Consider the following 15,811-nt stretch of genomic DNA (forward strand, 5'->3'; position numbering starts at 1 on the left):
GAATGATTTTTCATGATAAAAATATATGTATTAATTCTGGTTTCATTTTCATGCACTCCTATTTTTGTATTTTATTAACAATAATAAAACTGTATAGTGTTTATTTTGGATGTTCTGGAATAATTAGTTCGAAGGGACCCTTGACATAAGTGAACTTTAAAACTTTAAATCATAATGGACGATAATAAAATGGTATTGAATCATTTATGGTTTTTATATTAATGTTTTCTTTATTCATGTATTTACAAATGGACATTGACAGCTCTAGGTAGGACATATTGTTTGTCTCAATAGTTCTCAGTCTCCTATAAAGATTTTCACATTATTTCTCCTTGCTTAGAATTCTTTTCTACCAAGACTTCATTTCAGATTATTGATTTTTTTGATACTTAATTTGTATAGTGAATGATGCTTTAATTCAGTGCTATTGAATCCATTCATCTCTGTTCTATAACTTTCGTATAAGCACAATCTTGTGCTATTATAACTTGAGAGTTTCTTAATGTGCTTGAATCTCTTTTTTCTCATTTTGAAAGGAGTTTATTTCATGACTTTAGTCAGAAGGATTCCTAAGATTTTGAAGAAAATTGTAAATCAAATATTGGAAGAAATAACTTTGTAAATGATTATATAGAATTAGTAATTTTTCACTATAACAATCTCTGCACAGTTTCTTTAGGAGACTTTGGAATCTATGTATGTAAGTTATGTTTTTATATTTTTTTGTGCCCATCAACAAGAATAGAACCAATGTCCATATGCTATTTAATGTTTTCACTAGTGTATTTAGCTACGATTTGTTTCTTTATTTTGTTTATGGCCATCTAGCAACAGGTGACGATTTAGGGGCGTTCCTACCCCTCATCTCGTGTACCCATTGGCTCCCGTTTCCTTGGGGATGTCACTTCCAACTTGTTGTGCCTTTCTGCATTAAAACGTGATGTGGGTGGAGCCGAGTGTCCCATGTGGGCCATAGGGAGCCGCCTCCAGTGATGACGCGACGAACGGGGAAGTACTCCGTTCCGCCGCACTCACCGGAATAGCGGTTCCATGATGGTAAATATGGGGGCTTGGGGTCTCTTTCCACAGCGCCGAGATGCTTACAGTATGTGGCTACACGGGGAGGGTTTGGCACTCCAGGATGGTTCGGAACGCTTGGGGGCGTGCTTGAGGGGAGCGTGATGATATCACGAAATGTGGGCGGAGCTACGTCATTACCTGTGGCGCGAAAATAGGCAATTTGAATGGGTATATAAGGAAGTATGTTTATGATCATGTATACTCCTTGATAAAGTGTTTTCAACACGAAACGCGTAGGAGGGTGTGTGCCTCCACTTTTTTAGATGGATTAATAAAGCTATATTTTTAATACAACTTGTTTGGGACCCACTTTTGGCTGTTGCGCCAGAAATCACCTTTTTTCTCAGATCTACTTCTCTACTCCAGGCTGCACGCCTATCAGGAATCAGGATTAAGAGATTTCTGTGAGTATTTCTTTATTCATGATTACTCAATGTGAGTCCAGGGAACACCCCAATGAGGGTCTGATGGGGTTTTTTTTTAGCCTCACACCTTACCCTTCAGGGAATATTGGCCCACTTGGGGACTTTACTACTACAAGCAGTTTATCCATATCTTTTCCCAGTCCTGTTTTCTGCATACAGTATATATAGAAGGGATCCAGTGCTGAAACGCCTTTGTCACTTGAAATTGGGACCAACTCCAGCAGCAATACTGCTGGGCCCCACCTATCCTAAGCAGGAAGCATGGGGTGAGGTGCCCTATATCGCCTTGCCATGCCAGGGCATTGAGGCTTATGTGAGGGCTGTGGTTGAAGTAGATGGCCCCTCTGTAGTGGTGGCAGCCAGCAAGATGTACGGGAAGGGTGTATTCTTCCACTGTACGCTGACTGCCACCCATGCCCTGGTGCAGAGGGGCACTGATGTAAGGGGGACTTACATCCCCATTGAACTCCTGGAAGGGTTAGGCAAAAGAATAATACTGTCAAATGTGCCCCCCTTCCTCCTAGACTGCATCATGCATCCGCACCTGGGAGACATTAAGTCTCCCATAACAAAAATACCATTGGGCTGCCAGGATAGAGCACTGAGGCACGTGCTCTCCTTTAGGTGGCAGGTGCAACTGCTGCTGCCAGCGAGCACAGAGTCTGCTGAGGGGTCCTTTGGGGTCCCCTACAAAGGCATCGTATGCAGGGTGTATTATGGCATGGAGGAGATTAGATGTTATTTGTGCAAGCAAGAAAAAAAGAAAACACAATAGTGAAGTAAGTTTAAAAAAATGGAGGTCATACAGCAGTAGTGGGGAGATATGCACTTACATGTAAGTGCCTGAGCCCAATCCCTTTTTTGTTTATTTTTTGAGGAGCGCCAATTTCTTCTGGACATCCCTTTATTGGAACTGGGAACAGTTCTTTTTCATGCAGAACTCACTTATTTAGTTTAGACCACCACATTTCTGGATAGCGCTATCTTATTATATGTATTTATCTGTGCAAGGAGCTGGGGCATGCTTACAAGAGCTGCCCCAAAGGGAAGTTAAGATCTACCCCAGCTCCTGCAACCACTCCTCGTGCTGCCAAAACATCCTGTACCGCTGAGCCCACAACAGCAGAGCCCTCTAGGGCTCCTGTCCCCCCTGAGGCCGTAGAAGAGGTCATTGCCCATGCTCTGGCAGCGACTTCTGAACTTCTCCCCAAAAAACGGGGAGAAAATAAAAAGCCATAAAAATCCATACTCTGTTGTTGCAGTCTCCCTCCAAGCACACCCTACCCCCCAATAAAAACACCATACGGGGTGCGGGGGAGTGGGATGAAAATCCCACTGGGGAGACTGTAGCACCCTCTTCTTGAGAATCACCCCCAGGAAGATGAAGTATAAAACCAATAGGAGGGTGGCTAAGGACGAGGAGGGTGAACATTACTACGTTAACCCTCTAAATACTCCAAAGCAGGACAAAGCACGTGTTCCGCACAGGGTGGTTTTGTCCACTGGTTAAGAACAGCCAGCCTGGGCCGGACTCCAGATCCCCAAGGGGGTGAGGTCGTAGGGTCAGGGGATCTGGTAGTAGTGGGAGGGGAAAGGGAGGTACACCAGGTTTCAGGGGTGGGGGAGCAGAGTGCTATAGAGCATGAGGCCCTGCCCCTGGACATTGGGGTGCCCTCCAGTACCCCTCTCAATTGGAAAATAGTCCTTGGGGACATGTGTTTCTATGGATCTACCACACTAGATGCAGCTGTCCTCTGGGACTCAGGGGTCAGTAAAGGTCCCTCTCTGGCTGTGCTACCTATAAATGGCACACCTGGGGCAATGACCTAGCTCGTGTCACCGGAAGAGGGGAATGAAATAAGCTGACCCCCATAGATGATTCTGGGAGTGGGATTAAGGGGGTAGTTGGGGGTATGAGGGATGGAGCAGGGGAAACCGCTATATGGGGGACTGTTGTGGCGAGCACCCCAAAATATAAAAAACAGTCACAAACCTCAATACACCCGAGTATACCCGAATTCGTGGGACTAGCCGAGCTCGAATAAAGTGTGTCGCCAGTGTATATGTAAGTTCATGTTCTGCATTCACTTAATAGTTAAAGGTTACAACGTTGTGAGATATTACTGTTATTCTTGTCCAGGGAAATCTTACTTAGTGGGGATCCTGGGCAAGTGGAGGCGCTGCCAAGTACATATTGTTGCCCCAGGCTCCCAGCTAGCGGAGGCCCAGATCTCGGTGAGCCAGCAGGTATATATAGCATTAGTAGTCTTTCTATGTCAGCAGGAAAGAGGGCTACATATACTTAGCGAACCTGGAAATAAATTAATGATTCGTGTCCTATACAGAAATGTTATGACGTCAAAAAAGCGCCATCACATCTTCCCAATACCTTAAAACAACACAAACTTTATTAGCAACAAAATGCAAAAGACAAACATTTTAAATATAATAAATATAATGTGGAACCAATATTTAAAGCAATCCATAAAGGATTCTGTTCACACACTGTCTAAAAACTGACAACATTAAAAGAAAATGTAAACATAGATATCATGTTTAAGAATTAGCTAGATCATATATTATCATAAATACCTATTCACATAAAATAAACAAATGAGAAAACATACAATAAAATGCTGATTCTGCTGTGAGTCATTTGAAATGTGTACCTCCATGAAGAATACATACCCAAATAATATCAATATCAATTTCAATGAAAAATATATACATTCTATAAAGAAATGTATATAGGTCCGATCAAAGAGTAAACATTCAAATAGGCTATATAATCCATTCATATATGTAATCCCCATGGATAAATATCACATTAAGTATCAGTAAGCAGACGATACCTGTGCTAAATTAACAATGAATTAATTTACCATCCTAATAAACCATATAATATGGAAATGGAAATATTAAACAAGAAAATTGTATATTTCCGCACCTAACACATAGGGAATAAAAAAGTATCTATAGAAAAGTCTCAGTGTATAGAATATTAACCCATATACATTTATATATTACCCAACATACCTTAATTTGAGAGCCTGGTTACCCCCTACCATCACAGTCCCTGTTCAACAGACTATCTATTCAACCACAGCCTGTTGCGAGACCAATCCAGTGCCGTTAGACTGATGGCTGTCTCGGACCCCAATTGTGTGTCTGTGACGGTAGCGCTACTACCAGCAGCGAAGTCCACCGCATATTGGCACTTTAACAACATTGTTGGAGGACAAGGGGTTCGAGACATCGGCTGGGAGTTTTGGAAAGCCTGGAAAAGTTGCAGGGTGGACTTTGCCATGTTAGAGCAGTGGTGTGATGTGGGCACAGTTCGACTGTGTCTCGTGTGTCAGGAGTACACCAAAGATTCTAGCAGATATCACGATGCTGATATCGAGGCCCTTAGGGGGGAGGTGCTCGATCTCGAAGAGCAGCTGTCTGCGTCAGTGGACCAATACCAGCAGAGTGTGTACATAGAGAGGAACTGCGCTCTAAGAGACTTGGAATATCGGAGAGTGTACGTGCAATCCTGCATCCAGTTCCTTCGGGAGATGAGTCGTGGGTCGCGCCTCTTCTACACGCTGGAAAAAAAGAGGCGAAGCCATACATATGTCACTTGCTTACTGGCAGAGGACGGTTTCTCTCTGATGAATCTGGAGAGCATCCGGGAGAGAGCCTCAAGGTTCTACGTAGACCTTTTCTCTCCGGAGTCCATCCAGCCAAATGCATGCAGGGTCTTATGGGAGGGGCTTCCCACAGTCAGCAAGGGTGGAAGGGAGCGGCTTGATTTACCATTGACTCTGGTGAGCTCTCTGAACCTCTGTTTTATATCCCGCGGAAAAGCGCCAGAGTTAGACAGGCTTACTATGGACTTCTTCCTGTTTTTCTGGTAGACCCTCAAAATAGTCCTCCTCACAATTCTTACTGTATTTCGCTGCTTTGAGGTAGAGAGAAACAAATGCAAGTTGTTTGGAAGCGAGACTTGAGTTCTTTCTCAACACTTTTTTTTTTATAGTTATTGTCTTTGTTCCTAATATTTAAAATATGTAAAATAGCAACATTTTAAACTGCAAGTTTACCAAAACACATTTGCAAACAGATATTTGGGACATGAATATTCAGCCTTTTTTTGCAGCAAATGTGCACACAAAAAAACTACCAAAAAAAGGGACCAGTTTTGGTATAAATAGCATTATCACATTTTTCGTTCTTAAAATGTACAATTCTGATTTACCTCATACTTTCACCAAAAGTACTAAATTCCATATTGAAATGTTACAAGTATTTGAAAGGACTTAACATGGGACTTGTAACCCAATATGTATGTATGTCTTTATTTATATAGCGACATTAGTGTACATAGCGCTTCACATTAGTAATACTACACGTGACAATCATACAAATAACAAATAATACAAATAACAGATCATGGGAATAAGTGCTTCAGACATAAAAGTAAAATTTCGTAAGAGGAGTCCCTGCTCCGGGGAGCCTTCAATCTAATTGGTGGGGAGAACATACAGACAGGAGGGCATTCAGGTAAGTGTGTCTGATGGGGGCCAAGCTTTATGTATCGTGTATAGCATTATCCATGGTGTTATTCATATGCTTCTTTAAACTAGTGTGTCTTATGGTGGATCTTAAAGGTAGATAGAGAGGTTGCTAGTCGGGTATTGAGGGGAAGGGCATTCCAGAGGTGTGGGGCAGTCAGTGAGAAAGGTTTATGGCGGCAGAGGGCTTTAGATACAAAGAAGGTAGAGAGAATACATCCTTGAGTTGGGATGGTGCATAGCGACAAATTAGGGCTGATATGTAAGTAGGAGCAGAAGAGTGTAAAGCTTTAAAAGTGAGGAGAAGAATTGAGTGCGAGATGCGTGATTTGATAAGAAGCCAGGAGAGTGATTTCAGCAGGGGAGATGCTGAGACAGATTTCAGAAATAGTAGAGTGATTCTGGCAGCAGCATTTAGGATAGATTGTAGGAGAAACAGGTGAGAGGCAGGAAGGCCGGACAGCAGGAGGTTACAGTAATCGAGGCGGAAGAGAATGAGGTAATAGTGGGTGGGGGAGTGGGGGAAGTGGATGGACTGGGCGCTTCCTAAACAATATAATAATTAGTGTGATAAGTGACACACCTTAAGTACACACAATAAACCTATCACCATATAGTGTTAAATAAAATAAATTAAAACCAGTGTACAACAGCAGCTCAACTTCCTCTGGTGGGATCGTTCCTAATCCCAGGATGTGGAGTATTCTTTTCTTGGGGTTGTGGAGGAGCGCTGCACAACCCCAAGAAAGGAAGAGAATGAGGACCTGTCAAAGTTTTAGCAGTCGAACAACAGAGGAAAGGGTATATCTGTTATATTGCTGAGGAAAAAGAAACAGGTTTTAGATATGTTTTGAATGTGAGGGGGCGAATGTGAGAGAGGAGTCGAGTGTGACCCCTAAGCAGCGTGCTTGGGCTACTGGGTGAATGATGGTACTTCCAACACTAATGTGGAAGGAGGTAGTAGGGCCAGGTTTGGGAGGAAGTATAAGGAGCTCTGTTTTTGCCATGTTAAGTTTAAGTCGGCGAATGGCCATCCAGGATGATATTCCAGAGAGACAATCAGAAACTTTGGTCTGTATAGCAGGTGGAAGGTCAGGGGTTGAAATGTAAATTTGTGTTTCAGCAGAGAGCTGATATTTAAACCCAAAAGATGTGATTATGTCACCTAGAGAGAGTGTAAAGAGAAAAGAGAAGTGGTCCCAGGACAGAGCCCTGGGGAACCGCCACAGAGAGATCGATAGAGAAGGAGGTGTTAGCAAAAGAGGCACTAAAAGTACGATGGGAGAGGTAAGAGGAGATCCAGGATAGAGCTTTGTTCGGAATACCAAGAGTATGGAGAATGTGAAGGAGAAGAGGGTGGTCCATGGTGTCAAATGCTGCAGAGAGGTCGAGTAATAAGAGCAGAGTGTAATAACCTCTGTCTTTGGCAGCATGGAGGTCATCAGTTATTTTAGTGAGGGCTGTTTCAGTCGAGTGAGCAATGCGGAAGCCAGATTGTAGAGGGTCTAGGAGAGAATAGGTGTTGAGAAAGTGTAGCAATCAAGAGAATACAAGACGTTCAAGGAGTTTGGAGGCAAAAGGCAGGAGGGAGACAGGTCGATAGTTAGAAGGACAGGTAGGGTCAAGCTTGCTGTTTTTGAGTAATGGTATAACTGTTGCATGCTTGAAAGAGGATGGAGAGGTACCAGAGTAGAGGGAAGAGTTAAAAATCTGTGTGAGCATAGGAATTATAGAAGGAGCAAGAGGTTTTAGGAGATGGGAGGGAATGGGATCAAGAGGGAAGGTGGTAGAGGGAGAAGAGGAGATCAACAGTGACATCCTCCTCCGAGACAGCGGGAAAAGAGTCAAGGAAGGCAGGAGAAGTGAGGAAGCGGTGTGGAATGGGAGGAGGAAACAGATGGGATGTTCTGACGTATAGATTCCACCTTTTCCTTAAAACAAGTCAGCAAAGTCCTGAGGTGAGATGGAGGAAGAAGAGGAGGCAGCCGAGGGTGGTCTGAGTAGAGAGTCAAAGACAGAATAGAGCCGGCGTGGGTTAGACGTTTGCGTGTTGATTAGTGACGAAAAGTAGGTTTTTTTAGTCTGAGAGATGGCACAGTTGAAATAGGACAGCATAAATTTGTAGTGAAGGAAGTCTGCTAGAGTGTGAGATTTCCTCCAGAGGTGTTCAGAGGAACGAGTGGAGGAATGCAGCATGCGCGTGTGTTAATTTAGCCAGGGTCTGGGGTTAGAAGGGCGAGGACGGCAGAGAGAAAGCGGGGCATGTAGACCAAGAGAGGAGGATAAGGCAGAGTTGTAATTCCTGACCAGGTTGTCAGGGTCTGAAGCAGAACTGAGAGAGGAGAGGGAGGATCGTAAAGCGGAATCAAAATATGATTGTCAATATGACGTCAACAAATAATAACATAGTAAACAAATCATGTTACATATTTTGCTGGTGCTGTATATTCTAATCTTCTTTTACAGTATGTCATGCATCATGTGTAGTGACTATATTTGTGTATCTGATAGTGACAAATGTAACAAATGTCCAACTTTATTTCCAGATATAACGGTCATATGCCCCTGGGAAGCATTCAGCCACTTGGAACTGCATGAGCTGGCTCAGTTTGGAATCATTTGAGGATATAGTATTTTGCAATAGTAATCTTCCTTCCTCGTATGAAATCTCAGTAATTTCTGTACACTTGAAGCAAAAATAAGATCAGGGAATGAATACAAACAATGGATCAAATCAAAAGTCAATGTGGAAAAATACCACGTAAAATAAAAAAAAGAGAACAGTGTTTATTTACAAAGCGGTGCTAAGCCTTGTTACCTTACAGTCCATTAACTTAAATAGATTGCAAGGGGCCTTTAACAGCTTAGCACTGCTCAGTAAATATTGCCCAGTATTATTCGTGAAATGCATTGCTGTTGAATCCTTTGTTGTTACATATAGTATTGCAGAATTATTAAGACTGCATGCTGGATTTCCTCTGCTTCTTTTATTTTTCTAGCACCTTTGAAGAGTAATAACCAAAAAGTTGTTAGGATGTCATCACCAATTTCAGCAATAACTGAGACCAGTTTACTTTTGTTATCAGTTACATGATGGCTTTGTATTGCATTTTTGTTTATAATATGTTATGTAGATGGTACATATGTGTTTCCTTATTAATGAAATACTGTATGTAATAACTGTGCAAACCCACTTAAGTTCTCTAGGTATAAATAAAAGTCAGCAAAAAGGTTATAGGTAATTCCTTCCCCTCACCAGAGGAGAATTGTATTGTATCTCATAAGAGGTTTACCTAAATAGTAGTTGCACATTTGTTAAAGTCACTTTAAGTTAGATTCTAATCATCAAATAATGTTGATATTCATCACAGGGTACATACTATTTACCTTAGTAGGTATATGTACAACCACGGGGCCTAGTCTATTTAACTACAATAATGACATAGATCTGCATTTCGCCATATTCATTCATATTCTTGCTGCATGTCAAAACAGAGCGTCAATGCCTATTTTTTTTTTTTTTTTTACAAGTGAGAGAAACTAAGGAGTGAACCATTTACTTATATACTACTCGTGGTGAGAAAAAAAATATACCTGGCAACATACCTGGGGAAAATACTAATAAAAAATATGTAACATTTATTCAAATCGTTTTTATTTTCTCTTTTCCTAAAAGCTCGATTTCATATATGTGTCAGTGAGGTAGGGTACTTCCACTTTCTGAATGCATAAAATGAGGCAAACAGTGCATGGCGCAAATGAGATGTTAAATGGTGGGATTTTCATGCATAAATAATATTTAACAGATTTGGTGAAAATGTAAAATTAGCATTGTTTCAAATTATATGCTCTTTTTTGGAAATGTTATAGGTGCAATATCACAGTTTTAGGAATCAACCTCAGTGACAGAAAAGGTTTTGTACTGCTATGGGGAATCGTTTATGCCCATTGATGAAAAGAAACATTATCCAATGAGACATAAATTATTTGATGGCAAATAACTGCCATATAATCGGCTTTTATTTAGTCTAAAAGACTAGTGCACAACTGAGTTATATACTGTATACCAATGTTCCTTATCTCTAAACCTTTAGTATATCATCAAATAAGTGTATACCATAGTCTTGGAAAATTGCAAGTAAATAAGTATTGTCCTATGTTCAAGCATGGTACAAGTACATCTTTTATTGTGCTTCTACCAATGAAATACATTTTGCTTTTATCATTATGTTTATTATATGTTGTTTCAAAGTGTTTATCATATCCCTCCTATTTTCTTATAGGTTGTTAATATTAAAGATGTTTAATCTGTTCTAATTTTATACTGTACAGTAGGTAGGATTTAGTTTGTGCTAATAATGGTTCTACTTAGCGACAGTCTCTTGGTGGAAAGGCAAATGAAATCCAAATATATTTAGTAGCACAAGATTATACCTAGCAAGTGTAGCCCTGGTAAGATTATGGGCTATATTTCTATCCTCCTCCTGTGCAGTAATCCCTGTTAAGGGCAGGTTTGCCAGGAGTTATCATGGGTTTCCCCCACCTCAAGCACTTGCTCTGAAATGGTGAAGGTAGGTCACCTGACCCTGTGTCCAATCAAGAGACACAGGGGCGGTGCCTGCTGAAATCATAAAGAGCAGTGCACTTCCTATTTAGTCTGAAAGTCTAAGCGGGAAGAGAAGGAGTTAGTTTACTGTAGCTAGTGAGTGTTAATAGAGTGAAGCATCAGGTTAGAACCTGATGAGTAGGGCTGATAGGTGGACCAAATACCTCTTACCCTGCCTAGGGGGTAAGGAAAGAGCTAGCCCCACTCTGGGTGCCCCTAAGGCCCAGAGTGGAGGCATGGACATCCTAAGGGAGTACAGCTGGCTGCTGGTTCCTATGTGATACCTATCTGTATCCTGTGGAGAGAGAGACAAATAAAGAGCTGCTGCTAATAGAAAGAGACTTGTGTGGAGACTGGAATCTCTCATCCCTGGGAATGGATTCTGTGGTAGGGATTCCACCCCTTATTCCTGGTGCTTACTACAGATGGAGGCGCTGCACCATTGGAGAACGAAGGCATTCACCCCAGAAACCTGTCCTGTTGTCCCCCATGTCATCGCGGGAGACTCATGCCCTCCTGTTGCCAGCAGGTACGCACCACATTCAGACACATAACCAGACCAAGGAACACCCTACGGTACCCGATCTGAGATAGGGTGGGGGTACATGGGCTACACAAGGAATATATAATGTACAGTAATAAGGGAAATCTGGTAGAACAAACCTTATACAAATGTTTTGTCCAGAAAATATCTAAATTATTTATTTTGTAATTCTTAGTAATGTAGATTATTAAAACCATTCTACTAGTGGAAGAAAAAGTTGTGTGTGTTGCGGTCACGCGCATTTTAACTGAAACGTCTTTGTCTTTTGTCATAGAAATTGTATTTGTAATGGTGAATTTTTTAATAAAATATCAAAACACAATTTCAGTGCCAAAACGCAATGAAGTTTGACTTAGAACGCGTGTTTTAGCTATTTGCACTTCTATATTTATAGTAACTGTGTGTGTGTGTGCTTCAGTGTGTGCCAGTCAGTGTGTGTGTGTGTGTGTGTCAGTGTGTGTGTGTCAGTGTGTATGTGTGTCAGTCAGTGTGTGTCTCTCTCTGTGTGCAGTCCTCATTCTCCCCCCCCCCCCTCCAGCAGAGACATGGGGGGGAGATCTAAGTCCCCCGGCCTGGAGCAGCCCCAACTCGTCCCCCCCTGGCAGAGACACGGGGTCTAAGTTCCCCTGGCCCGGAGCAGCCCCCACTCTAACATATGTCTGCCATCACACCGACCCCCTGGGTAATAATGTTCAAGCACCAACTCCCCTCTCCTGTCCTCAGCCTCTCCCCTCTCCAACGCTTCAGTCCGCAGTCTCGTGACAGATACCCCAAGCCGCTGCCAGCCCCCAGCTGAAGTGATAGACAGCAGCCCCAGACCGACCACACAACTTCCAGAGGGGGGCAGGGAGGGGTTATATCTCCTATTACAAACAAAACAAGCCCTCTCTTCTCTAAAGCCCTCACTCGCTCTCTCCAATAAACTTGTAGGATTCAGGCTTTTAGAAACCTAACATCGATATCTGTGACCGCAGCCTGAGATCACCAGCATAGTTTGAGGAACACCCCCCTGACATGTTGGTGTGATCCGAGCACTGTTGTACTGTTTCTGCACAGACATTATGTCGCTGGGAGTAGGAAGGAGGCAGCCAAAATACTAATGGCACTGAACTGTGTCAACGGTTACCCTGCACCTCCCACATTCTGATCCCATCCGGCTGCTCCTTCAGTCCCCACATTTCCCCCCCCCGGCGGAGGTACACAGAGTGAGTGTGTGTGTCTGTCTGTCCAGCGCTGTCTCCTCCTGATGGAAGCTGGCAACACAGACAGCCTCTTCTGCCAGGAGTCTTGTCACTTCCGTCATCACTGACTTCCGTCTCTAATCAACTACATTTACTCCGCTAAAGAAGTTTCACTTCAAAAATTCAGGCAACTGTGTGTTCAGAATTTCAACTCAATTACTATCAACACAAGCTTACAACACATATAAAAATCCATTTTAAAACGTAGCCATGTCTTCTCCCAAGAGTAGCTGGTATCTCCTATTAAAGAGAGTTAAGAATCTAAATCCCCAGGTACAGACAGCTTTAAAAATCTGTATTATTTATTATAAAAATATATATATGCATTCCTCACCTTCTAAATATTTTTTAATTCAGTTCTTGAGGTGGTACACTATCCGTTTTCAATGCTCCAAACAACAATTATTCTGATATATATAAAAAGGGACAACGACTCAACTTGCTGTAAGAGTTACAGGCCTATCTTTCCTCATTAGTTCAGATTTAAAAATATTCTCGAAAATTTTGGCAATGAGACAATGAATTCAAGCTCTTAAATTCTGACCAGGTGGGTTTATACGAAGGAGGCATGCCGCAGATAACCCAAGAAGAGCAATTACCTGATCAAAATACCTAAAAAAAAAAAATCTCAAACCTGGCAATACTCTTAGAATTAGATGTTGAGAAGACATTTGGCTGTATTGATTTAGGATATTTGTTTGGAGCATTGGAATAGCGCGTATTTTTCTACAAGCTACTTCACCTCTTTACCAGAAACCCATAGCAAAAGTAAATTATATAAATATGCCAGAGTAAGTGTCAATAAAGAAAAGGTACTCATCAGGGATGCCCCATTTTCCCTGTCCTTTTTTACCTAGCTATTACAGTAAGTCTCTAGCTGCACACATTCGATCCAATCCAGATATTGTGGAGATTTATATTGGTCACAAAATCTATAAGCTTTCTTTATTTGCCGACAACTTTTTATTACTCATGATGAGACAACCGACTTATTTGTCAAATCTTTTTACAGAATAATCTTTTCAGAAAATATTGGGGTTTAAAATAAACAATGATAGATCTGAAACACTGAACATCAACATTGCCAGGGAGCAATGGAAACTAATTTCTCTAAATTTCAATTTCAAGTGGATTAAATATGTAACCCATGTTCCCCCGCCCCCAGTCGCAGGTTGGACCTCTAGGGTGTACTGAGGGCTGGCTACATGCATGTTGGTGGTGCATACCTGTGAGGAACAGGAGGGCCTGAGTCTCCCGCGGTGGTATCGGGGATAACAGGGACAGGGTTCTGGGGTATATGCCTCCATCTTCTTAGCAACGGTGGTGAACGCTTCCATCTCTGGCGAGCCTTAAAGAATAAGGTGGGATCCTCCCAGAGAAGCCCTGGTCCCAGGGCGAAAGATCCCAATCACACACACAGTCTTAGATAAAAGCAGCAATGTCTCTTTATTGGGTCTGTAGCAGCACACAGCAACAGCAGGGTACAGCCTTTTCCTCCTTCTCCTTCCCTCCAGACGTACACCCTCAGGATGGGCTGTCTGGAACTCCAATACTCCACACCTTCCACCCCAAGGTATAGGCCCTCAGGGTGAGGCTAACTCTCCCCTTACCCTCTGCAGGGTGAGGGGCATTGGTCCACTGCACTATGGTGCTATCAGCTCTACTCAAGGTGGCTGAGTCTCTCCTCTCACTGGCATGCTCCAAGCTCAGACTCTGCTTCAGCACTCTCTCTCTCTGTCTTGCAGCACTCTAAACTCCCCTCCAAATGTACTAACTCCAGACTCACAGGAGCAGCCCACTAAATCGAGACAGCCCTGCCCATCATGATGTCAGCAGGCCCCTCCCCTGTGTCTCTTGCATTAGCCACAGAGTCAGGTGCCTACCTCCACCAATCCTGGCAGGACTTGAAGCTTGGGAAACCCATGATAGCTACTGGCGGCCTGCCCTTAACAGGACTTACACCAGTAGGAGAAAGATATATAGCCCCCATTTCTTACCGGGGCTACAAATATAAATAGCCTTGTTAGTATTAACTTAAAGTGGAGAACCCATTCAGTTAAATACCAACAGATCTATCTTACTAACTCATTTGAAACACTATGCCAAGCAAATTTCCACTCACTAATAAAAACCTTAAAAGAGGTTTATATATCCAATTTCGTTGATTGGCAGAGTGAACTCCATAAAAATGAATATTTCTCCATGGATACTGTATCTCTTTGAAACCCTTCAGATCCCGGTGTCTGAAAATGACAACAAAGTAAATCTAAAAATTCATTTGGAACAAGAAAAAACCTAGAGTCAGTTCCCAATTATTATATCAAAGCTTCAACAGTGGAGGCTTAGTCCTAGCATATTTGATCACTTTTTATATAGCAGCACACTTAAGCCAATCCATTTATTGCCCTGCTAAAACAAATACGAAAAAGTGGGTTGAAATTGAGGCCTCCATACTGAAGGTCTGGATGCTAAAGTGGATTCCAAAGTCACATACAGCATTTCGTATTTCTTTCCCCACCATCTTGCAGTCAGAAAAACTATGGGACTCAACTGTTGTAAAATATAATCTCACTAATACAAAGGGACCTATGTGTAGTAAGCGTTCATAAGCCACTTATCGAGCACTTATCGCCCAAAATGCCTACTGCTCTTCAGTAAGCGTCGATAAGTGGGTGATAAAGGTTTGAATCGCCCCTCAAAAAAGTGTTCAAAAACAAATCGCCGAGGGAGCGGCGATAAGCCACTTATTGTTGATTTTCGGAAAGTTCATAAACTCGCACAATTCTAGTAGCCGCGAGTAGGTTATCGACGCCTATCGCTGTTCTAGAATGGCGATTTTCTTCCCAAATCCAAACGCCAGGAAAAGTTGGCAAGTTGGTGAGGAGAAGCTGGCGATGAGTGGCGAGATAGGACTTAGAAAAAATCAGGCCCTTTTCCTGCATCGGATTGATGCAGGGGGTCTCCAGGGCTGATACCCATTAATACCAGCACCGGAGACCCCCGGCATGAATCAAATGCAGGAAAAATGTATTTACAGGCAACATCATTACCTTAGCGGCTAACCACTAAGTCAATGAAGGGGTTAACCACCCGTGGCAGGATTATTGTGGGTAGCGGGGTGGGTGAAGGGGGTATTTGGTGGGTGTTTAGGCCTTGCCGGGGGATTGCAGGTGGATTTAACCCTTTCATTACCTTAGCGGTTAATACTGCTATAGTATGTATGTATGTATGTCTTTATTTATATAGCGCCATTAATGTACATAGCGCTTCACAGCAGTAATACACGTGACAATCATATAAATAACAAATAGTACAAATAACAGATCATGGGAATAAGTGCTTCAGACATAAAAGTAAAA

General features: G+C 42.4%; 1 protein-coding gene across 14 annotated transcripts in view; it reads left to right on the top strand.

Annotated features, from left to right (window-relative positions):
• The window catches only part of LOC142463021 (uncharacterized), a 241,942-nt gene that overhangs the window by 140,381 nt on the left and 85,750 nt on the right, over window positions 1-15,811 (top strand). For 3 of the 14 annotated variants that reach the window (XR_012787338.1, XM_075565223.1, XM_075565226.1), the window contains one exon: window positions 8,608-9,703. The exons of the other annotated variants lie outside the window; for them this stretch is intronic. Coding sequence is in view for 2 of the 3 variants with exons in the window: in XM_075565226.1 (XP_075421341.1) it covers window positions 8,608-8,684 (77 nt within the window). In the remaining variant the exon portion in view is untranslated. Of the gene's footprint in view, window positions 1-8,607; window positions 9,704-15,811 lie in introns of those variants that run through there. 14 annotated transcript variants of the gene reach the window in all.

This window comes from Ascaphus truei, chromosome 11, assembly GCF_040206685.1.
Source record: "Ascaphus truei isolate aAscTru1 chromosome 11, aAscTru1.hap1, whole genome shotgun sequence".
NCBI classification, from domain to species: domain Eukaryota; kingdom Metazoa; phylum Chordata; class Amphibia; order Anura; family Ascaphidae; genus Ascaphus; species Ascaphus truei.